Source organism: Heterocephalus glaber, unplaced genomic scaffold (genome assembly GCF_053883595.1).
Source record: "Heterocephalus glaber isolate CG9 unplaced genomic scaffold, H.glaber_assembly_v1.0 deba00001472, whole genome shotgun sequence".
NCBI lineage: Eukaryota > Metazoa > Chordata > Mammalia > Rodentia > Bathyergidae > Heterocephalus > Heterocephalus glaber.
This window is the reverse complement of record NW_028258315.1, coordinates 86424113-86448221: the sequence shown is the minus strand read 5'-3', so window position 1 is coordinate 86448221 and position 24109 is coordinate 86424113. Positions and strand designations below refer to the sequence as shown.

Here is a 24109-nt window from a genome sequence, read left to right as displayed (position 1 = left end):
TTATCTTCATTGCTAGAGGGAGATGAAACAAGTTAGCTGCCCCCGGATCCAGCAGCCTTTCAAAAGGGCTCACCTTTTGATAACCAGCCCCCTTCTCTATTCAAAGGACACACAATTCTTACCACATGGCTGTGGGTCAGCCGCACTCAGCAGAATCGTTTGTTTTAGTGGATAGGCTCCCCATTCCCATCTCTCTTCCTGCTCTTATTAGTTATGTCAGCATTCCTCCACATACTCGGTAAAATCTTAAGGCACCTGACATCCGTTAGCGCATAACTGAGCAAACTTTTTATCCTCAAGGACCTCTTTCTCAAACACCAGAACTCAAGCGTTTATTCAGTTACTCTCACAAGTTTTCTCTGTTCACTATCTAGAATTTTTCTTGTCTGTCTCCCTGACTAAAACTTTAATTTCCTGAGAGCAGGGACTTACCTGTTTGTTATCCCAGGTGTTATCTTCTAGTATTTAAAAGAGTGCTTATCACAGAATGTGTACTTTAGGAATGTTTGTTGAAATTTTTTTTTTGGTACGGGGGATCAAACTTGGGACCTTGTGCTTTTGAGGCAGTTGGCGGAACCACTGAGCTAAATTGCTGGCCTGTTGAAATATTTTAAGATTAAATTACTGCTTTTTCAAAGTGACTTTTTGTATTTAAATTCTAATTAAGACAGTAGACTCAAGGCAAAAGGAGTGTGATTATTACAAGGAAATGAGAAATATTTAAGTGCCTGACTTGTAAACACTCAAGTTGTAAATTTTCAGATACAAACGAACCACCTCGCAGTAGGAACATTCATAGATGTGAACAAATCACAGAAGTAGCTCACGTGTCTGCTGGCCATTGTCACAGCTGTGCTGCTGGGTGCTTACTGTACAGTGCTCAGTCAGAGCCCAGATGTCCTGCAGGAGGAAAAACAGTGGTGATGTAGAGGTGACTGCCGGGAAGTGCAAAGCAATGTACATTGTACATTTGTGTCAAAGGTGTATGAGTCTCGTTTTGTCGGACTTACAAATGAATTTAACTTACGGATGTTCTCTAGGAACAGAACTTGTTTGTAAGTCAGGGACTTCAATACAAAAAAGAGGAATGAAGCAGAGATGGAGACTTATGTTAAGTGCTGGAGAGGGAGAAATGATTCAAGCAGACAGCTTTATACATTGGCATCTTTTTCTCTTAAAAGTAGTTACTGACCAATCTTTTCTACCTTCTTTCAGACTAGGTTCTGCCTTAAAGGACTGCCATAGTAAGATGCCAGAGAGGGGACGGGTGCTGTATTCTTCTGGAGATTTAGGTGGGCAAGAGGTTGGTTCTCTATCTTGAAAAAGTGCAGATTCAACAACTAATCAGTTTTGCATTGCCAAAGAAGCCCTTCCCAGCCCAATACATCTTCCTACCCAGCTTTACGTGTGCAGCATCTGCACTAGAAGTGTAGCACAAACAGGGAAGAAACAGGCATGAAAGAAGGACTAGGAAGCTCGGTCCTGGAAAACCAAAGAGAGAAAAAACTCGTTGGCTCATCATTTCAGGGCTGTGAAGTGTGGCAAGGAAACCGAACTACCCCTCTAATTGGCAGGGAATATTGCCCAGTCCTATTGAGGTTGGGCGTGGCCATGTGACTTGCAGATGTGATGCACACAGGTGCAAACCCTGTGTGTGGTGTGAGCAGGCTTGCCTTTCCGCGCTCCCACCAGGACAGGGAGCACTTCTGTACCCCTTTTGTATTTCAGCCAGGTCCAAGGATGAGCAGATGGAGCACACCTGGTAATGGGTGGCAGAGTCTCACTGAAACCCAGCTTGAAGCAGTCACTCAGCTAGCCTGTCAGCCAACCTGCAAAAGCATGGTATGAATGATTATTTTAAGCAACTGAGATGTGAGGTGGTTAGACAGCAGTAACAGCGGAAATGTTAGGTAGATGTGTCTTTTAGGCTGTGCTCTGGGACATAGCAGGTGTTTCATAAACAGCTATTGTGGTCAGATTTGTCTTTCTTCTGAAAATGGTGCCCTAAGATAATATAACAAAAGTCAACTTACGTAATTTAGTAGTCGTCTTTGTTCCAACTTATAAAATTTGCTAATTTCAACAAGGACTAGAAAGCATGTTAGAAATCATCGGGGGTTGAGTGCAGACCATGGAAATGACTGCCTGGATTTGAATCTAGGCCTCACAAATTACCAGCCAAGTGACCTTTGGCAAGTTACTTCATCTCTTTTCCCATCTAAGTGGTGCTATTAATAGTATCTACTTCATAGGAGAGATGTGTGGATTAAGAGATAATGTATTTCAAGCAATACAAACTTTTGTGGGATATGATAAATGCAGTATAAGCATTTTCTATTATTACAGTAAGTCCCTGACTTAGGAACATTTGAGTTGCAAACTTTCACAGGTGTACCGTCTAAGACTCATTTTGTCAGCTCATGAAAGAATCCTTACAATTCTCCTGGAATGGAACTCGCTACGTTGGGGACTTACTATACCTGCACAGAAATGGTTTTAAGAGATTAAAGCTCTCTTTACCTGCCCCTCCAATCACTGATTTGTTTTCTTCTGTTATTTCATCTCTGCACATATTTAAAATCAGATCTTTAGGGGATGGGGATTTAGCTCAGTGGTTCTGCTGCCTGCCTTGCAAGCACAAGGTGCTGAGTTTGATCCCCCATACCCACCCCCCCATCAGATCTTTTGTATGTTTTCATTTTTCTATGCTCAGGAAAGCTAAATGCTGATATGTACTCTATCCCAAACTGTCCCATCAGCCATTTTAAGAACTCCTGGTCTTGTTGTCTAGGACACCATTTATGTCCCCCACTACAGGATCAAATGGCATTGGTTTTTCAGTTTCCAGCCTCAGTGCCACTTCTTCCATGAGGTTATTCTGATCTTTTATTACTTTCTTCTTTATACCTTTACATGATGAGCTTGTAAGCTCTTAAAGGGTAGCACCATAATTTCTAGGTTTTCTGCTCATTTCCACTCCCAAATATGGAGCAAGTAAACAATATTTGTTGAATGTTTATCTAAAGTCTAAAAACAGCTTTATTGAAAAGTCATTAGATTTCTAAAGAAAGATTAAAGGAGTATAGTGTAACATGCCTGTAATCCCAGCACTTGGGAGGCTGAGGCAGGAAGACTGCCATGAGTTCGAGGCCAGCGTGGGCTGTACAGTGAGTTCAAGGTCAGCCTGAGTTTATATAGGGTGACCCTGTCTCCAAAACAAACACCCGAGTTTGATCCCCGGTACCCCCCTCAAAAAAAAACCCAAAAAGAAAGATAAAAATGCGTCATAATTGAACAATGAATGAAGACACTAGGAAGTGAAAGTTGTTTACATACAAAAGACACGATTTATTGTATTAAAAAACTTTATTTCATTTAAAAGGTCCAATATAAGCCAAATTAAATTCCCAAATTTACAGCTACATTTAGAGATTTTCCTGAACTAAATGGCACTGTTTGAGTTGAATGTCCTATTAAAGGAGGTCTTTACTGTTATCACCATTTATTTCCCCAAAGTTGTTTGTGAGCAGAAACTGGTATTATAATACACAGAATCAGAAATTTCGGATGTTACCTTTCACGGAGAAGTTAAAGAAAGTAAACCAGCCTTTCTGCTCTGTGTGAGGATGAAAAACACCACAGAACAGAGCCTGGGCACCTGACACACAAGGTGTAACTATAAAGAAGCTTTCAGGGGCGCTGTGTCCACTCACTAAAGTGGTCCCTGTACTTACTGCAGATACTGGTGTCGTGCACATGCTATCTGGGACAGCACTTGGGAGGTCCCCTCACCAGGTGCACACCAAAAGAAGTGGCTGGTCAAGCTGGGGGGCAGACGGTCACACACGCAACCACAAAGCAATGGAACAGTTTTTTTAGCGCACTAGCAATTGCAAGGACCACTTCACAAATGTTTCTAGTAACAGCACCATTTACACAAAGTGATACAGGATCTAAGTTCTGCCATGTGTGATGGTACACTAAAAAGAGCTAGTTACTTTATAACTACACCTTGGGTTTCATTAGATGTGATAAATCTAACAGGGCATCTAATGAGTCCTTCTGAAAAATCCCTTCAGCAAAGGAGTCAAACAGCCTGTGAAAGAGGCGACATGGCAGAGGGCTGGAGATTCATCTTTCCAACGTTCTCTCAGAGCACAGACCTAGTTGGCCCCAAGGACAGAAGTTACCAGAAGGGAGGCTTCAACTCCATCTAAGGAAGACCTTTCTAACAGAGCTGCTCAACAACTGAATGGACTGCTTGGTGAGGTAGAGTCACTGGAAGTATTCAAGGTGGAAAGATCACCCTTGTAGAAGGGACTCCTGCATTGGTTAAGAGGTTAGACTTGGATGAACCTCAGGGCTCTTTCAATTCTGAGATTCTAGAAAATTCCCTCAGGGAATTCAGAAGAGAATTCCTAAAAGGAAAGAGAAAGCACACATATGTATACTTTTAGAATCCTCTTGAGTTTACTTTTTTTCAAAAGACACAATAGAAAATGTATAGTCTACTGTCTTTAAAATGCATATTTACCTTCCTACCACTCATAATGAGGAAGGGTTTATTATGATTTCTTTATATTATAAAGAAAAGATGGAGGATTATATTTATAATTTTTGTAAATATTTTAGAAAAAATGCTTAAAATCTAGTAGTCAATGCCCTAGAAACTTTATAGATTTTTTTAGATATTATGCACAGATACAAATACATTATTCATTAAATACAACTCACATCTGTATTTTATTATACTCTAAAATATACAGGAATCTTGATGTACTGAAAGAGTGCAAGTAAATACAGTATTCAAGCAGTCACTATTCCTATGTACATGCTCATTAATTCTTCAAAAACCCCACAAAATTATCAAATAGATCAAAATACTGTTCTGTGTTTTCACACTTTATATTCAGAAAAACCAGCTGATAATTTACAATGTCATAAAGTTTCCAGTTTCACAATACAAAAAGGATAAAATTAAATCGGGTATTTTGTTGCAATTTGTGGAATTTTACTTAGACCTTTAAAACCCTCTACATAGGTAAAAACTGGGAAAGTGACAGTTACAGTAAAAGCAGAATGACTTAAAGTGTTATTTAAAAGCCTAAATGTCAGCCTTTTCTGTTTGTTACTTGAAAGGCAGTCTTCAATTTGGCAGGCAACAGCTTCTCCCTCCAAATAGTAACAAGTTACAAACGTGCTACTCTTAATCTGAATAGGACCTCAAGGCTTTTGTATTTTAAATCTTGCCCAATATAGAAATGCCTTCCAAGAGATTTGATAATGTTATAACAGGGGATTTTTTCCTTTTTATTCTTCACTTTTCAAAACTCAGATAAAAAAAATGACAACAAAAATCCCCAACCCATTGTAGAGGCACACAAATTAACCTAAGTGAACAAAGGTGTATCATCCAGAGTAGCGAGGTTGAAAATTCCGTTCCCTAGGACCACTTAATTGCAATAGGGTGAAATAATCTACTTTTTGATTTCATGAACTTTTTCTGGGAAATTCTTTACCTTCTTAAACAAAAATAGTTCAATTTTATACCCAAATCATTCAAAACTGGGCGACAGCCATACCCTCAATCCATTTCATGTCTATGTCACAAGGATTTTCACCCATACTGCATCCAGTCAGCTGGTTTTTGATCCTAATATTATAAAAATTGGAATTCTAAAATTTTTATGTAAAAGAAAAAATGCAAAAATACATCTGCTTTCTTTCATGGTTTAATACAGTATTGGAAGGCTTTCAGATGTTTACTCTTAAAAAATCAACATTTAAAACAAAATCTCGGCTTCATTTTCAGAAATATTGAAGTTTGGTTTAGATAATGTCTCATTTCACCTACTCCAGTTTCCACAAAATGTCATTCATTAGAAAATCTTTAAGTCATTTGGTCCTTTGGCAATTTGCTGTGCACATAATGCCTACTGTACCACACTTTTATTGCCATTAAATTTAGTTGTAATTTTACCGATAAAATTTAAATCTAGTGTTATCTCTTCTTTTACAATAGTGTTGCTTATGTAAGGAGGTTAGGGTGCACAGTGTCCCCAGTTATTTCTGGCATTGCAAGGCCAAATTAAAGAATTCCACAAAGCACTTTGACATCAATGTATTTTCCTCTGGTCAAGTCTATTTCAAGATTCTAGAAGTTCCTTTTGCAAAACTTGCCTTTAAAATTCTTCTTCCTAATGTTATTACATTTCTTACATTTCGTTCACTGCGATCTTTCCTCTTAGGTTGAATTTGTATGTGAACAAGAAAGTGCTTTTTTCCTGAAAAAGCACAGTTTGAAGCTTCAGTGTCAGAACTTCTCCCCCAGACCTTTGGCTCAGCCTCTCAATAGGTCTCAGAATCGGAGTCGTTGAGTTCGTCCACGTCTGTGTATAAGTACTCTTGTTCTCCACCAATATTGTTAAAACTGCAATAGGAGCTAGGTTCGTTTCTCATGATGGGCAAGGCTTCAAAGCTGACTGTTTTTGAGGTGTTGGTATAACGGTTAATGGCATTGAATGTCAAGGATGATAAAGGACTACTTGATGAGACAGGCATCATGGTAGCCAAAATGAGAGCCAGACAATCAGCAACATCCTTATTGGGAGCACATGCCAAAGCTGGGGTATAGCCTAGAATTAGAGATAAAATTTAGAAATTAACATTCTCAGACTTAACTTCCCTAAATATAAGTAAATAAGCTTAAAGGCCTTCGGCTTTAGACGTGTTTTAAATTATTTGGCTTACAAAAGATTGTTTTAACCAGAATGATTCACAGTTTTCCAATAAGTAGAAAAAGACAAAAACACCAAGTGTGGTGCATACCTGTAATCCTAGCACTTGGAAGGCTGAGACAGGAGGACTGTACAAGCTTGAGGCCTGCTTGGGCTATATAGTGAGTTCAAGGCCAGTCTGAATTACATAGTGAGACCTTGTCTCAAAAAACAAAACCAAACCATAGAAAGCGAGGGTGGGAGGAGACTGTATAGAGTAAACAACAGAAGAAACTGAGGCCCAGAGATGGCTGATTTCCCAAAGATTTTACAACTTATCCACATCCAACTGAACTCAAAATGTCTTAAAATCTTACTCTATAGCTTCATCTGTTATTGCAAATCTAGATACTTCTTTCTAGATACACCTACATTTTAGCCTTCACACACATATATGTATATATTTATTTTAAAAGGCACATTTGTTTTTGAAATAACAAGATGACTTAGTATAAAACAACATTTGTATAACCACCATCCAGGTTAAGAAAGAGAACGATACCAGCATACAAGAAGTTCCATGGATTCCCTTACCCAATCACTACCTTTTCCCTCCTTCCACAATGGTAACCACTACTTTGATCTTCTGTGTAAACCACTTCCTTGTTACTTGTGTTCAAAAACTAAAGTTTTGAATCTAACATAGATTCATGAAGTACATATATTTCTTATCTAGCTTCTTTTGCTTAACATTATGTGTGAGACGCTGTTGTAGGTAACTGAAGTCAGCTCACTTTCAGTTATATATTTCACTAATTATGCCAGTTATACATTTTACCTACTAGACATTTAGCTCTGTCCAATTCTCTCTATACTTTCTTTATCAAGGGTAGTATAACATGTCTGAAAGTATGTATTTTCCATTTATAAAATTCTCATTTTACCAAAGGGAGCAACTACCTGATTACCCTATAATGCAATACGTATAGGTACCATATATTTATAGGTATTTGTTATGTAGCATAAACATGTACTAATAAACATGTACTGTATTAATAAAAAATTTTTGGAAAAAAAAAAGACTCCTTAAAATGACTACAGGAATGTTTCATTGCCCATCACAATTCTTTTAAGGGCTCTTCTGAAGATCTGAAGGTTCTGGCTACTTCAACACCAGATGCCGGTAGACAGAATGACCCATTAGGCTAGGATGCCTTAAATGAGTGGAAATGGGGAGAGAAACATGCCTCAGGGGTGTTTTCCAGTGCAAATACAACTAAAAACAGACTCCTTTCTTCTGCATGGGTTGGTGTGGTTAGCAAGAGAGAAATGCAAGAGGAGCAAACTTCTTTTTTTTTTTGGTACCAGCGATTGAACTCAGGTCCTTGTGCCTGCGCAGCAGGTGGAGAAACCACGGAGCTAAATCCCCGGCCCGAGAAGCAAACTTCTTGAGGATATTCCGTGCAAATACAACAGTCATCTCATCTGAGAAAATCCACCAAAATATCACTAACCCCATTTTTAGTGAATGTAGGATGTACTGGTCCTTCTCATCAACCTCTGTTATTACAGGAGAAATCTGTAACTACGTCACTAGAAATGATTATAAAGTGAGAATGATATTTACTATAGCTTGTCACCTTTGGACCACAATTGCTACTGGACTTTACAAAGTGTGTTAGAAGATACCCAGGTCACCACAGCTGGATCTTATTATCATTTTTTACAGTCCTTTTTATTTTATAAGGATAACATTAGGTATTTAAAATCTCAAAAATGATCAACACAGACTTGCAGTAGCTATTAGTGATAAGTGATTTAAGTGTTTTGTAATGTGGCTAACTATCTTATTAAGTATATGTTATAATTTTTTTTTTGGTACCAGGGATTGAACTCAGGACCTTGTGGTTTTGAGGCAGATGAGGCACCCTGAGCTAAATCCCCAGGCCATACATTATAATTTTAGGTTCCCCATTTTAATCTATATAGCAGCTATATTTCCAGAAATATAATTTACTCATAATGAAAGTTTTGTTTAAAGCTGGCTGAGCCTGAACTTGGCTTCATAGGTGCTATCTCCACATCTACGGATCTCAAGAACTACAAATACTATTGATTCCAGATCTCTAGGTCTAACTTATATCTTGTGATCCATACATCTAAATTGGGGTTTATACTGATGGCCCCAAATGAACTCAGCTCTATCCTCTTGTATTCCTATCTCAATTAATGATACTTCCATCCACACAAGCTCAGCTGGGTAAATGGTATGCGACTTCTTCCAACCACCAAGTCTCATTACTCTTTCCCCAAGCCCCAGTGAGACTACCATCACGAGACCTCTAGAAACCTCCCACGTCTTCTCATCCCCAGTGGCTCTACCTTAATTCTGGGCACTATCTACGTCTCTAACTCTACTCTTTTCCGTCTTGCTCCTCTCCAGACTAATTGCTATCTTTCTAATGGTCAGATCCCTTCTTACTTGATCTAATACAGAACTTGTATTCATCTCATGTTATATCTTCTAATGGCCTACACTTTCAGCCTAGAAGTTCCCTCCTCATTTTCTACCCGTCTTTCAAATTTTGGCTTGGAAATCTCTATTTTGGGATGCTTTCTCTGATCTGTAAGAAAAGGTTTGAACACCTCCTGATAGTATTTTAGGTTTACTTCAATTAAACCACTTCAAGGGCACTGAGACAGCCTGTGAATGCTCTTATCTCCATTTAAGGAGCACACTATTTCTTATTCTATACTACATTCTCAGAACTTAGCACTGTGCTCGGTATATGCATTCATGCAACAAACAATGAGATCCTAATGTGGTCAGGCACTTTACTAAGCATATGGAATATATCAATGAACACAAATAACAAAGATTCTCTACTTTTATGGAGATTACATTCATTTTAATCAACGTACCAAAAAGTAACAATATATGGTGTATTAGAAGTTATGTCTAAGGAAAAAAGAAAGAAAACAGGTTAACAAGGACTGAGTGCTGTGGTGGGGGAATGCAGCAAGTTGTAGTGCAAATAAGGTAATCTAGATAGGCTTCAGGAGATAAAATCTGAGGTAGTATTTTTTTTGTTTTGTTTTGTTTTTTTGGTACCAGGGATCAAACTTGGGTCCTTGTGCTTGTGAGGCAGGTGGCAGAACCACTGAGCTAAATCCCTGGCCCAATTTGAGGTAATATTTGAAACAGGTGAAGGATTTAGTCTTAAAATGCTTGGGGGTCAGTGTTCCACCCAGAGAAAGCCAAAACAAAGATGGTGATGAATGTGCACCCCTGTAACAGAGGAGCTGTTGTGGCAGAATGAAGCAAGAGAAAGACAGTATGAGATCAGGAAAGTAACAGGGTAGAGGATCTTATAGGTCACTGTAAGAACTATTAGTAAACTCAGATTCAGAGGTGAAACATGTTCTTACATATTTAAAAAGGATCTACCGGAGTTGTAGCAGAAGAGAAAGAAGTATGCAGATTCAGAATATACTTCAGAGGTAGAATCAACAGTATATATTGATGACATATACAGTGGGTATGAGAAAGCAACAGCAAGGAAAAACTCTTAAATCCTTGCCATGAACAATAAAAAGAGAACTATCTTCTAATGGAATCAGGATGGCTGTGATGAGAGTAGGTTTGGTGGGGGAAAGGAAGAAAGGACTGACAGTTCAGTTCTGGACATGTTAGAGCCAAGCTATTTATCAGACATTCACATGGTATGGTCAAAGGCAGATGGATGTATGAATATAGAATCATGAGAGATTTGGGCCTGCAATATAAATTTGAGAATTCTCAGCATCCAGGTAGTTTTTGTTCTACCTGTATGCTCCAGTTTTTGTTTGAACTAGATGAGATAACCTAGACAGTCAATGTAGACAGAGAAAGCAAAAAGAATCTAGGACTGAGTCCTTGAGCCCTCCAGTAGTAAGAAGTTAGGGAGAGGAAATTTTGTAAAAGCAATTGAGAGAGTGTAACTTGTAATGTAGGAAGAAAATCAATAAGCTATAAGGTCCTGAAAGCCAAATAAAGAAAGTTTACCAAAAGAAAAGGAGTAATCAGTTGTGCCAAAAGCTGATCTGCCAAGTGGAGGTCCACTGGTGATCTGATTAAGAATGGTTTTGCTGTGTGGTGGAGGCAAAGACCTGACTACAGAAGAGCTAATTCTTGAGCAGTCCTGCTGCAATGGGGAACAGAGAGGCAACGTGGAAGTTGGCAACAGTAGTGTGATTAATGTATTTTTTTAAAGATGACAGAACTAGGTGCTGGAAGTGTAGCTCAGAGGTAGAGTGCTTGTGTGAAGTCCTGGGTATATTAGAAGTTATCTCCATGGAAAAAACAAAGAGGAAAGAAAACAGGTAAACAAGGACTGAGATACTGTGGGAGGGGAATGTATAAAATGTGCCAGCATGCGTGAAACCCTGGGTTTGATCCCCTGCACCAAAACAAGATGACAGAACTAATATGTATATACTGAGGAAGAGTAATCTAGGAAGACAATCCCTTGTTTTTACAGGACAACTAAAGGTTATTAATTTTGCATAAGAATGATGCTTAAGTAGGGCCTTAATAAATATCTTGTGAAAGCACAAAACCTTCAGCTACTAAGATGAACAGTGGTGTTAAGTGTAAATAGTGAACACTAACTCTAGCTTACAAGTTCATCTATTAGATGGACTTTTCCTGTTTCTCCAGTCCTCGTTCCTTTGCCACAACATACTACTCAATATTAACTTCAGTTCTCTTCTCTGCCAGTAAAAAATATCCACGTTTCCTTCAAATATGGACCATCAAAGGATAAAAGCTTCTAATGGGATACAGAGTAAGGGAAGAGAATACAGAACCTACTTACCATTTTCATCTACTGCAAGTACACTTGCTCCTTTCCCCAAAAGTTCCTGAACCACCATTGTCAGCCCATTTCGGGCAGCAACATGCAGAGGTCTGGGGGAAAAAAACCATACATGTATATGTATGTGCAGTGCATGTACACAGACACAAACAGCTGGGAAAGAGCATTTTTGCCATGTTGTGAAGACCCAGAAACAAACATGAGACAGTGACTCCTAAGAGCAATGAAAACGTGTGGGAACAGCAGCATCTCCGTGCAATGTTCTCTCAGCACCCCTCACTGTGTATAAACTTAGCCATAGGCCGTACAGGCATATTTCCCACTCTCATCAATCCTGTTACTCTCCTTGTTTAAAAAGATTTAACCAATGAAACTTACTCTTAAGTTGTTTTAAGAAATGAGGTTGGCAAACATATACATAAGAAATGTCAACTGCAGTAACAAATTCTAACAGCCTTTAAAAACATCCTATAGGCTCCATGCCTGAAGTTTGGACCCTCAAGAGACTGACTCCAGAATGTGAATCCTATTCTAAGTTTTCTTCTTCACCAAGTCTAAAGTGCAATAGCAAGTGGGAATTGGGAAAGGATGAAGGGAGACACAGCTGTAAGATCTCAGTCAGCCGGAAGGCTTGAGGCTCATATTAAGAATTTGATTCTTTCTGAAATTTCTACCTTATAGACAGATATAAAAAGCTTCTTGCCTCATTTATTGTTCACATTCAATAATACTTTTACAGTCCATTCCATGAAACACACAGAATAGCAGTTCCACTTTCCTTCAGAATATCATGTGGGTAAATGTGTCACCACTCCCCCATATCAATGTTCTAATAGTTTCTGTTCAAACACATTTTTAGTAATAGGTTTTTTAATTGTGATGATTTCGGCAGTGCTTTCTCAGTTGTAAAAACTGTTCTTTATGCCTTGTTTCTGTGACTAATATGTGATGACTCCATTGATCCCATGTTTTAAAAGATACATTTATCTGTTTTTAAAATTACAGAGAGATCACAAAGTTTACACTAGACACTGAAAGTACTCACGTTTGCAAGGCGGCGTTGGTTGCGTTGATGAGGTTCCTATCTGTTATCTTTTCCAGTATTAACAAGGCACTAGTTTCATGACCCTAAAATTGTGGCAAATTACTCTTAAATTGGGCATCATTAAAAATTTACACATCCAACAATCTCTAACCTTAGTTCATACATATGTACAACACTATACTTATACCATGAATTTTCTTGGCTAATCCCTTAAATATTTGCCTGAAGATGTGAGAAGTGTGAGTAGATGGAGAGGACAAGAAGAAGCAAGATTTAAAGACAGATAAAAACCGTGTTTAGGTTGCTGTTCCCAAATTTAACAAGCTAGTATTTTGTTTTCCAAGAAAAAACTGATGCCAGTAATCATTAAAAGGACTTGGTCCCTAGCTTTTATTTTAGTGAAGCAGACAAATCTTTAATGCCACTTTGATATCAACAATGCAAATTTGTCCTTATAAAATGTGTACATACCTTGCCACAAGCCAAATGGAGGGCAGTGTTTTTATTGTTATCTTGCAAGGTCAGATCTGCACTAGCACTGCTAACCAGCATCTCTGAGAGGAAAAAGTGCATCAGTTCTTATGTTTATGAACATTTTTCTTAGATTACCAATAACTCACTGTAGAGAAATGAAGACATAAAGCAAAAAGTATCCCTCTTGCAAAAATTCAGCTGCAAGAAAAATACAGTAATACATATCCTATACTGTCATGATTGTATGGTGCAATTACATGCTTGTGTAAATCACAAATACTAACAACAGCAATTAACATTTTGTGAGGGCTTACAAAACTTCAAATACTGTTTTCTGTGCTTTGGATTTACAGTAATTTATTGGACTCCTGTAACAGTTCTACACAGGAGGTGTCATTAGTCTTATTTAATAAATGAAACTAAGGCATAAAGTCACTTAGCTACACTTAGAACTCACAGGCAATCTGACTCCAGTGAGAGCCAGTGTTAAGCATTACATTACACTGCTTTGCTAAAATGAACTCTTTGATCAGTAAGGGCTAATTAAAACACTCTCCCTAAATGAAAATGTAGGTTGCAAAGCAGCAAAGTTTTTTTGGGGGGTTACTGGGGATCGAATTCAGGACCCTACACTTGTGAGGCAGGCATGGTGGCACTGAGCTAAATCCTCGACCCAAGTAAGTTTTTAAATCTCAGGAGTGATAATGAGTGGAGTTCAGAAGCCTTGGGATCTAAGTTATACACAAGCAATATAGGTAACTAGAAGAACAGACTTTAAGCAATTTCTTTACCAACTGTATTTGTCTGTCCATTTTCTGCAGCCATCATGAGCGGTGTTTTCCCAGAAGAGTCTACAGAGTTGACTTGAGCATTATGGCTGAGCAGCAACTGTAAACACTCTACATGGTCTGTGAAGGCAGCTGCATGGAGAGGAGTTCTGTGACAGGGAGAAATTGAAATATTTGGCTGAATTACAGACATCAGCAAAAAGTATTCCTTAATTTAGGACCAGGAATTTTCAAGGGTTTATATATTAGGCTTTAAAAGCAATGCCTGGCTACAAGTAAACTCAATGCTGCATGAATTTGTATTTCCAATAATATAAAGGCCTTCATTAAAGCAGAACTAGTCTAAAATAAAGCTCAATTATACAATTGCTAAAATTACATCATATCAATGAAGAAAATTTGAAAAACATCCCGATTCAACAACTACTACCTATTTCAACTGCTGGACTCTTCTTCTTTGGGCCTTTACTCCTATTTAGAATACTGTTAACTTTTGTTAACAATGATCACTAGATAAAAAGCAGACTTTTTTTTTTTTTGGTACCAGGGATCGAACTTGGGTCCTTGTCCTTGCGCAGCAGGCAGCAAAACCACTGAGCTAAATCCCCAGCCCTAAAAATTCTTTTTTTTTTTTTGGTACCAGGGATCGAACTCAGGTCCTTGCGCTTGCAGGGCAGGCGGTGGAACCACTGAGCTAAATCCCCTGCCTGCAGACTTTTCTTTTGAGTCAGAGTCTTGCCGTATATTCTAGGTTGGCCTAGACTATGTAGTCTAGACTGGCCTCGAACTTGCAGCGATCCTCCTGGCTCAGCCTCTCGAGTGCGTGCTAGGATTACAGGCATGCGTCACCACACTCGACCGAAACAGACTTTTTAAAATGGGGAAATCTTAGGCTGGGGATTTAGCTCAGTGGCACTATGACTGCCTTGCAAGCACAAGGTCCTGAGTTCAATCCCCAATACCAAAAATAAATAAAATGGGGAAATCTCTAAATTTTGAAATAGTTTATAAAAGAGGAAGACTGGCTAAAAACCAAAAATAAGTACAAAAGCCCTGCAATACAGAAATTTTAAAACAATGATTCATACTTGGAAATATACAATTCAATTTTTCAATTAATTATGGATTCTGTAAATTTTCACACACCAGGCTAGTAGTTGAACTCTTACCTTCCTTTTGAATCTGTGGCATTCACAATGCTGGCACCTAATGTATCAATTAACATCTCAGCAGCACCTTCATTGTCATTTATCCTGCGTAAGGCAACAAAGCGATCACTCACAGCAAGGGTGTATTTCTTTCTTTTTTTTTTTTTTTTGATACTGGGGGTCAAACTCAGGACCTTGTGCTTGGGAGGCAGGCAGCAGCACCACTGAGCTAAATCCCTGGGCCAAGGGTGTATTTCTTAAAACACTCAAACTAAATAAATCTGATTCATTCTGGTTTTACTTACACAGCACAATGCAATGGACTGAAAGCATTTCCTTCCATTTTCTGGAAAACTTCTTGTTCTAAAAGAAGTTCTACACAGGTCTCATGACCTATTAGGTAAAAAAAAACCCAGGTATTAATATCCAAAAAAGATACTGGCAAAAATTGCAAATACTTGCCCCAATCTTATCTCCCAGTTACAGTGTCTAAACCTTAACCACTGTTCAGGACATTCATATATATATGACTTTTATATACACATCCACTTTCATTTTTAATGTATATGAGATGTTTTGTTCTGCGACTTGCTTTTTACATAATGAGGTGTATATATCCTTAAACAGTACGTGTAGAAATGATTTTTTTTTCTTTTCTTGGAAGAATTTTTTTTGGAAGTACTAGGAATTGAACCCAGGGGTGTTCTACTAGTGAGCTACATCCCCAGTCTGTCCGTCCACCTGACTGCTCACCCATCTCTTGGTTCATGAAGTTAATTCTTCCCACGATTCTGGTTGCAACCACAGTACCTATAGGGTTGCAATTCAGTTGCAACCAGAATCGTGGAAAGAATTAACTTCATGAACCAAGGTATCACCGTATCTACCTATCCAAACAGGGTCTTGCTGAATTTCTCAGGCTGGCCTCAAACTTGTGATCTTCCTGCATCAGTCTAGGTAGCTGGGATTATACGGGCATGCACACTGCCTGTCTAGCAATCTTACTATGTTCCAAAGAACTTCATGTTATCAGTGTATTATAAATAATTTAAAATCTCTAACTATGAGGCTATTCGTACTTTAAAAAAATCTGTGAAGATGGGCGCAGTAGTGCATACCTGTAATCTCAGATACACAGTAGAATAAAGCAGGAGAATTGTAAATTTGAGGATAGCCAATTTACCAAGACCCTGTCTCAAAATGAAAAGGGCAAGGGTGTAAGCTCAGTCGTAGAGCACTTGCTTAGTTAGCACATGCAAGGCCTTAGGTTGAATCCTTAATACTGTTGAAAAAAAAAAATAAAGATACACCTTTGTAATATCAAAAGTAATACAGTGAAATATTTGATACTTTTTTCTTTAACAGAATATTTTTTTCTTTCTGTTCTGTACTTGGGACTGAACCTGGGACTTCCCTCTGAGCTAGATCCCCAGCTTATTTTTATTTTGAAACAGTGTCTTGCTTGTTAAGTTCCCCAGGCTGGGCTTGAGCTTGTGATTTCCTGGCTCAGCCTCCCAGAGTGCTGGCATTACAGGTCCTTGCCACCATGCTTGGCTTCAGTAAGTACTTTTGTAGGACAATTTCCTAAAAATGATAGTGCTGTAGTAAAGGACAAGCATACTGACTACTGATAGGTATTAAATCCATTACATAACCACAACATTGAAAACAGAAAAAAACCCCAAATCTCAGATTTTTCTTAACGTAGTTTTCAAAATCAAGTTTAGTAAAAAGCAAACAAATAAAACCAACTGCAGCAGAGGTTGAATATCTCTTCTCCGAAATGTGTGCAGCCAGAAGTGCTTTAGATTTTAGGTTTTGGAATTTGGTTCTTTTTGTTTTTGGTACCAGGGGATCGAACTTGGGACCTTGCACTTTCAAGGCAGGCACTGGAACCACTGAACCCCTGGCCCTGGTTTTGGAATTTGGAATACTTACATAGACTTCACTGACTTAACACCCCTATCTGAAAATCCAAAATTCAAACTGCTCTAAAATCCAAAATTTAATAGGAATATTTTGAATTTCAGATACTCAACCTGGATTAGTTGCTGTAAATAAAATATTGCTTCTTTTATTCTATTAGTCACTTAGGATCTTCTTTAGCAATATGTTAGATTCTTAGTCTCTATCTTCATGATTTTTTTTTTTTTGGTACTGGGTATTAAACTTGGGACCTTGCGCTTGCGAGGCAGGCGGTGGAACCACTGAGCTAAATCCCCGGCCCTCTATCTTTATGATCTTAAAAAAGTGACAAAGTGATCCTCTATTATTAGTTATTTTAACATTCTCAAATAATAGCTCAACTTAAATTTTATCTTGTAATTGTTATCAACCAGGACAAGAAGATAATTTTCAGGAAACCTATAATTGTATGTCATCTTTATCAGATTTTTTTCTCTAATTCAGTGGCTCCCAAAAAAGACAATTATGCTCATCAGGAGGTATGTGGCAATGTCTGCAGATATTTTTGCTTATTACAACTGGGGTGGGGAAGTGCTATGGGTACATCTAGTGAGTAGAAGCCAGGGATACTAATTATCTTGGTTTTTTTTTTTTTTTTTGTACCAGGGATCGAACTCAGGTCCTTGTGCTTGCGTGGCAGGCAGTGGAACCACTGAGCTAAATCCCTAGACCTACTACTAATTATCTCACAACAAAGAATTATCTGGCTCAGAATGTTCAGGTTGAGAAATTGCTTTAATCCCATCTTTCTGAATGTTAACACATAAGAAATAGCAATGGAAAGATGTCTAATACTAATTTAAGACCTTCCCACTATCCTGACAGATGGATTCTTAAAGTGTGACCTGGGGAAACTTGGGGTGATAGTAAAATTATGTCAATACAGATGCAGATGACAATCCAATTATTCTCTTAAAACAGCCATTAAAGAAATCTTCCAACTCTTCTCATTGAAAAGTTTTGGAAGAGATCCCACTTGTTGATTGTTTGTGCTAGTTCACAAATGCAACTGAAATTTCACCAACAGTGTGAAGAGACAATCCACAATGTGGGAAAAATTTTCACCAGCTGTTCCCAGATAAAGTTCTACTATCTAGAATATATATAGAACTTAAAAAAATCAGACCTCCCAAATTTAAAGACCCAATCTGAAAATGGGCATCTGAAATGAACAGACATTTCTCAGACAAAGAAGTAGAAATAGCAAATAAACATAAGAAAAAATGTTCAACATCACTGGTCATTCAAGAGATGCAAATGAAAACATTGAGATTCCACCTCACCCCAGAAAGAATGGTGGGTATCATGAAATCAACCAATAACAAATGCTGGCGGGGCTGTGGGGAAAGAGGAACCCTGCTCCACTGCTGGTGGGAGTGCAGACTGGTGCAACCACTGTGCAAATCATCGTGGAGATACCTCAAAGAACTAAGACTGGAAGTCCCATTTGACCCAGCTATTCCCCTGCTGGGTATCTTCCCAAAAGAATTAAAAGAATCAAACCACAGTGATATATGTGCACCCATGTTCATAGCACAGTTTGTAATAGTTAAAGCTTGGAAACAGCCCAACTGCCTATCAACTAGAGACTGGATAAAGAAAATGTGCGTGTGTGTTTTTTATAAAATGGAGTACTACTCAGCCATAAAGAATGAGAAATTAGAGACATTTATAGCTAAATGGATGCACAATGAGGAAATACTCCTAAGTGAAATAAATAGTAAACGTGTAAATACCGAATAGTTTCTCTAGTGTGAGAAACTGAAAGCGTAAATAAGGACTAAAAGGTATAACAGATAATGTGAAATAGAAAGAAAAGGGGCACAGGGGAAGGGGAAGTGGGAGGGATATGGGGAAGGAAAGAAGGGAATGGAATTATTATGAGAAAATGAAAAAATGGAAACAAAGTCTTTGTAAATAGGGAGGGATGGAGGGGTTGGAGGACAGGGGAAATAGGGAAAAAAATAAGAACCAAGATAGATTATGTAAAGGTACAAATTTTCAATGATGAATGTCATTATATTGTATACCTAAAATGTACCAATAAAATTAATTTAAAAAAACGTTTTGGAAAATATTCTTCATAAAAATTACTTATATTAAATGTAATTTATTTTTAAAAATAAACATTAAAAATATCTCAGTTTCACTTTCTAATAGTCACTTTCAATAGCTATAACCCATAGACCTTGCAATCAAAGGGCTCCAGAACCACTACCTAGAGTGCAGACTGACAAAAGGGAAATTTGTGGCCCCTGGTTGTCTCCAGAAATCATTACTGGGTGATACCACACTGACAGTCTCATCACTCTGTATCATATTTATGAAACAGAGAATGATAGAACTGCTCTTATTGATATTTCAGAAGGCTATCCCGAGAATGCTTTAGAGCTGCATAAAAATCAATCTATCTGTCTGTCTGTCTGTCTGTCTGTCTGTCTATCTATCTATCTATCTATCTATCTATCTATCTATCTAATCTATGGGTACTGGGGACTGAACTCAGGGCCTCTGCACTGAGCTACACATCCCCAGCCCTCCTGCTTCACCCTGCCAGAGTGCTGAGTTTACAGGCAAGCACCACTATGACCACTTTTAAAAAAATCAATAAATTTTTCAAGGAATATATGACACAATCTAAGTATTATATATTTAAGTTGTTATTAAATGGCTGTATAAACTGAAAAATCTGAACTTTACGATCAGTATGCACAGCCAATTTTTTTTTAAAACTTGATCATCATTTTAATTTGAGAGAAAGTTGTTTTTTGTTCTGCTGGAGGGCTTCCAGTTTTCTTTCCAGCTGTACAATAATTACTAGTCAAAGTAAAACCATTTTACATATTCTACTTTGGGAATACCAAATTATAAAGCATGGTTTTGGCTATAAATACGATATTAATTTTAGACTGTCTGTATGGTTTCCTATTTCATATAACCAGCACACATTTCATTTCTTTCAGCTCCATTCTTTGTTACAGCCTGAAAATTAGACACATCTGTTGATTCATTTAAATGACAAAGCATGTAATTTGTGCAAAATTCAGTCTCTAATACCAACTGTTAAAGTGTCTAAGTTTAGGAGTAATAGAGTAAGAATAGTGTTCTACATAGACCTGATGAGAAATGTTATATACAGAGCAACTCTCTGAAGAACAGAGCAGTATATTAAAACTAAATGCTCTTCCTGATGGACAATACTGTATTTCAGTCTGATATTTTTCTCAGTGGTTATCACTGATATGTTTTTAAAAAATTAACCAATAAAAAGTCTTTGCTTTGAAATACTTCATCTCATTAACTTTTTCATAAACAAATTTAACACCGTGGATTTCCCATTATATTGGATATTTTGGGTTTTCCTCATATTCACAAAATGTTGTCACCTTATAAAAACAAATCAGATTTCAATGGCAAAATAGTGTCTTCTTTGGTTTAAGACTAATTTTTGGTCACCATGCTGTCATAATTTTCAAGATAGTTTTAGCTAAGAATATAAGGTAGCAAAACACAGATCAAACTAAGCTTTTAAATTCACAATAGATTTATATATTTAAATTTTTTTATGTTTCTAGCAGTATTTGGAGTTGAAGGATGACCAATAGTAATCACAGGGCAATCCTCAAGAGTCCTCACCACGTCTGCCTTAAAAATAACAAGAACAACAACAACAAAAGATGCCAAGTGTGGTGGTGGACACCTGGAATCCCTGCACTCAGGAGGCTGACGTGGGAGGATCGCCTCAAGTTTAAAGACAGCCTGGACTACACAGCGAGACCCTGTCTCAAAAAAAAAGAAAAAAAAAAAAAAAAAAGAAGAAACCTAAAACTTTCTCACAGCAAAAGAATGAAATTTCCAACTCTGGAGTGAGGATTAATATGAAAATTGAGATATCTTATTAAGAAATGCCTATGAAAAATTTGAATTAAAATATAATTTTGTAAGATTCAGACTTTTCTTCTTTTACTGCAGTTCAACAACATTGTCAGAATGATGCCCAGAAAAAGAACCATGAAGCAGCTGCTTACAGAAAGATAGCAAAGCTCAAGTCTCTGGTAAGGCACTCAACTGACTGCAGAACAAATGGTATCTTAAAGTACAGCTTTCTGAGTATGCTGTTATAACTAACATTAATCTTGACACCATATTGAAACTTAAAACAAATTAAAAACCTTTCATTTGACTGCTAAAACCTTAAGTCCAAACTCTGACCAGACTGATGTACATACTGTCCTGTATCTGCGTATTTTCTAAGATGATCAAATCTATGGGCTGTACAAGGAAAAAAATTAATATGCTTCAATATGTAAATTATTTTAATTGCTGACATCTCACAAACCAGACTGCATTGTTTTATTGCTCTTTTATGTTTATTTTGTTTATGTAACTGACAATACTACAACACTGCTTTAATGTTCATATAATTTCAAAGCTTCACAGCATAAAACTTAAATGTGAGTAATAGTTATTTGCTACAGAATTTGTTCATAAAAAGTTTTATATCAGATTTGGACCATGGCTCAATGTATTTTTGTTTATAAAATAATTTTCACTAGTTATAACCCCTACTGGGAATATAATGTTACTAGTTTAAAGTACACATTTGGTTTCTACGCATTAGAAGTTTATTTATAAACTTTCTTTCCAAAATGAATAATTTGGTATTGAATAGAAAGATCTGATAAAAATTCTCCACATTTATAAATTCAGTTTACCCTGCCACAACTTATATGCTGCTAAGTGAAGGTCTGTGGCTTAAAATTTTCTCACATGTATAGTCACAAAATTTCTCATGGGCATGGATTTTCATATGTTGATTAAGGTGTGCACTCTGGCTAAAGGCTTTCCCACATTCATTACATTTGTAGGGTTTCTCTCCTGTATGTGTTCTTTCATGTTGATTAAGATGAGTCCACTGGCTGAAGGCTTTCCCACAAAAACTACATTCATAAGGTTTCTCTCCAGTATGAAGTCTATGATGTTCAGTAAGAGATGGGATGTAGCTAAAGGCTTTCCCACATTGATTACATTTATAGGGCTTCTCTCCAGTATGGATTCTCAGATGCTGAGTGAAGGAAGAATGTTGTTGGAAGGCTTTCCCACATTCATTGCATATGAAAGGGTTTTCCCCTGTGTGAATTCTCTGATGTTGAATAAGATGTATTCTCTGGCTAAATCTTTTTCCACATTCATCACACTTATAGGGTTTCCCTCCTCTGAGCACTCTCTGAGGTTGGGTATGAGACAAATTGTGGCTGAAGCCCTTTCCACATTCACTGGGATTTTCTCCAGTGTGAATATGATTAGTGAGAATACGCTGATTGAAGATTTCTCCACGTTCACCATATTCATAAGGAATTTCTTATATAGTTTCCCTGGTAATAAATCAAGTCTGAATTATGTTTGATGCTATTTCCTGGTGTGTCATAATTAAGGGGTATTTTAATTGAAGGAACCCTCTGATGTATAAGGTTTGAGTTCTTTTTATAGGTCTCTTCAAATTTGTTACCTTTAATGCTTCTTCCTTGTGTAATCTTTTGGTGGATGAAAAATACTTGTCCCAAATGTCTCTGCTGGTTTTCTTGGTTAAATTCAAACTAATAATCAAAATCCCAGAGTCCTCCTAACATGGAATACCAGAAACTGTCTTCTGTTAGTCTTTCTATAATGATGTCACAGGTTTGATTTTTAATCAGAAGTATTCTTGTTTAGAGTTGATTTTTTGATTTTAGGTCCATTATCCCCATCTAGGTGAGCTCCCACGGGGTGGCCTCCTTCTCTCGTCCACAGCTCTTCCTGCTCCAGCTGAGTGATCATTGCTGGCTTATAAACCTGATGCCCCAGAGCAACCAGATTCCTGTAATTCTCCAGCATCACGTCTCGGTAGAGGTTCTTCTGAGCAGGATACAGCTGTTCCCACTCCTCTGTGGTGAAGTCCACAGCCACATGCTGGAATGCCAGGGATTCCTGAGACCTGACTCTCTGTGATCCATCATCCACTTCTCTCTCCTTTGTGTTCCCTTCCTTAGGTCACAACATTACAGGAAAAACATGGGCAAACACAGATGGTTCCTTTGGGTACCTGCATTCAGGACCCAGCAGAACGCTACATCTCTGCAGTTCCTGTGTGGCAGTGTCACCGATGCTTTGTTCTCTTCCAGCACAGCGGTTCAGTTGGAGGCGCTGCAGCACTGGCAGCCTCAGCATCTCGGTGGGTCCTTCAGAGCTGGTTTCCCAGCCTGAATGTGGCTCCTGCCCCTTGTCATTTATATAGACTTTTTTCTCTGAGACTCAAATTTGTCTCCTATCAGGGATCTCGTGAGATACAATTTTAGGTTGAATACATTTCACCTGCTTCTTTACTTTGTTTTTCCTGTGATCTAGGATCCTGCATTAAGTTAGCTCTCCTTAGTGTCCTCTAACCTGTAAGTTTTTCAAGCTTTCTGTTTTTCACGAGATCGACATGTCTAGGAAATGCTTCTGTCCCACTCGGATGTCACCAGGGACACAAGGCTCAGTGTCCACCTGGTCTTATTAAGCTGTGTATGGCACTGACTTCAAACACAATTATTATGTGTTTGAGCTCCAAGGGCATGACGTTACTAGGGGTCCCTGTGGCAGAGGCAGAGAAGCTGTGATGTCTGCCTCTGCATTCACTGACCTGGGGGCCGGGCCACCACCTCCTGCCCAGATTCCATTTTTAATACCTATACCTTAAAAATAGCTTTCTGGGCCTGGGGATTTAGCTCAGTGGCACCGCGCCTGCCTCACAAGCACAAAGGTCCTGAGTTTGATCCCTGTGTGTGTGTGTGTGTGTGTGTGTGTGTGTGTGTAATAGCTACTTCCTTGAATGATCCTTTGAGAGTCTACCTGTAAAAGGGATGAGTGTGACCGTGAGTCTCCAGGAGGCTGACAGCAAGTCTGTTCTAACCTCTAGCAAAGTTAACCTATGAAAAAGTTCTTCATATCTGCTAGGACTTTATTCCTTTAAAATATGGAGCTAAGAAAAATTTCACAGCTTAGCCATGCATGGTGGCATTCCCCTGTAATCGCAGCACGCTCCGAGGCCAAGGCAGGATGATCTCAAGTTTGAGTTCAGCCCAGGCAACTTAATGAG

The 24109-nt window shown here is 38.1% G+C and overlaps 1 protein-coding gene and 1 pseudogene across 18 annotated transcripts in view; both read right to left on the bottom strand.

The window, feature by feature from the left end:
- Positions 1 to 4655: 4655 nt before the first annotated feature.
- Ankrd28 (ankyrin repeat domain 28) overlaps positions 4656 to 24109 on the bottom strand; it is a 189438-nt gene continuing 169984 nt past the window's right edge. For 16 of the 17 annotated variants that reach the window (XM_013065343.3, XM_021243958.2, XM_087182252.1 and 13 more), the window contains 7 exons: positions 15333 to 15420; positions 15049 to 15132; positions 13883 to 14028; positions 13089 to 13171; positions 12618 to 12700; positions 11573 to 11664; positions 4656 to 6635 (listed from right to left, as the gene is read on the bottom strand). In XM_013065343.3, the coding sequence (XP_012920797.2) occupies positions 6349 to 6635; positions 11573 to 11664; positions 12618 to 12700; positions 13089 to 13171; positions 13883 to 14028; positions 15049 to 15132; positions 15333 to 15420 (863 nt within the window). In that variant the 3' untranslated portion in view covers positions 4656 to 6348. The remainder of the gene's footprint in view (positions 6636 to 11572; positions 11665 to 12617; positions 12701 to 13088; positions 13172 to 13882; positions 14029 to 15048; positions 15133 to 15332; positions 15421 to 24109) is intronic. The other variant, XM_087182253.1, reaches the window with a different exon arrangement.
- LOC147826455 (zinc finger protein 713 pseudogene) lies at positions 15433 to 23022 on the bottom strand (annotated as a pseudogene). Its single transcript, XR_015439563.1, has one exon. The product of XR_015439563.1 is annotated as a zinc finger protein 713 pseudogene (transcript).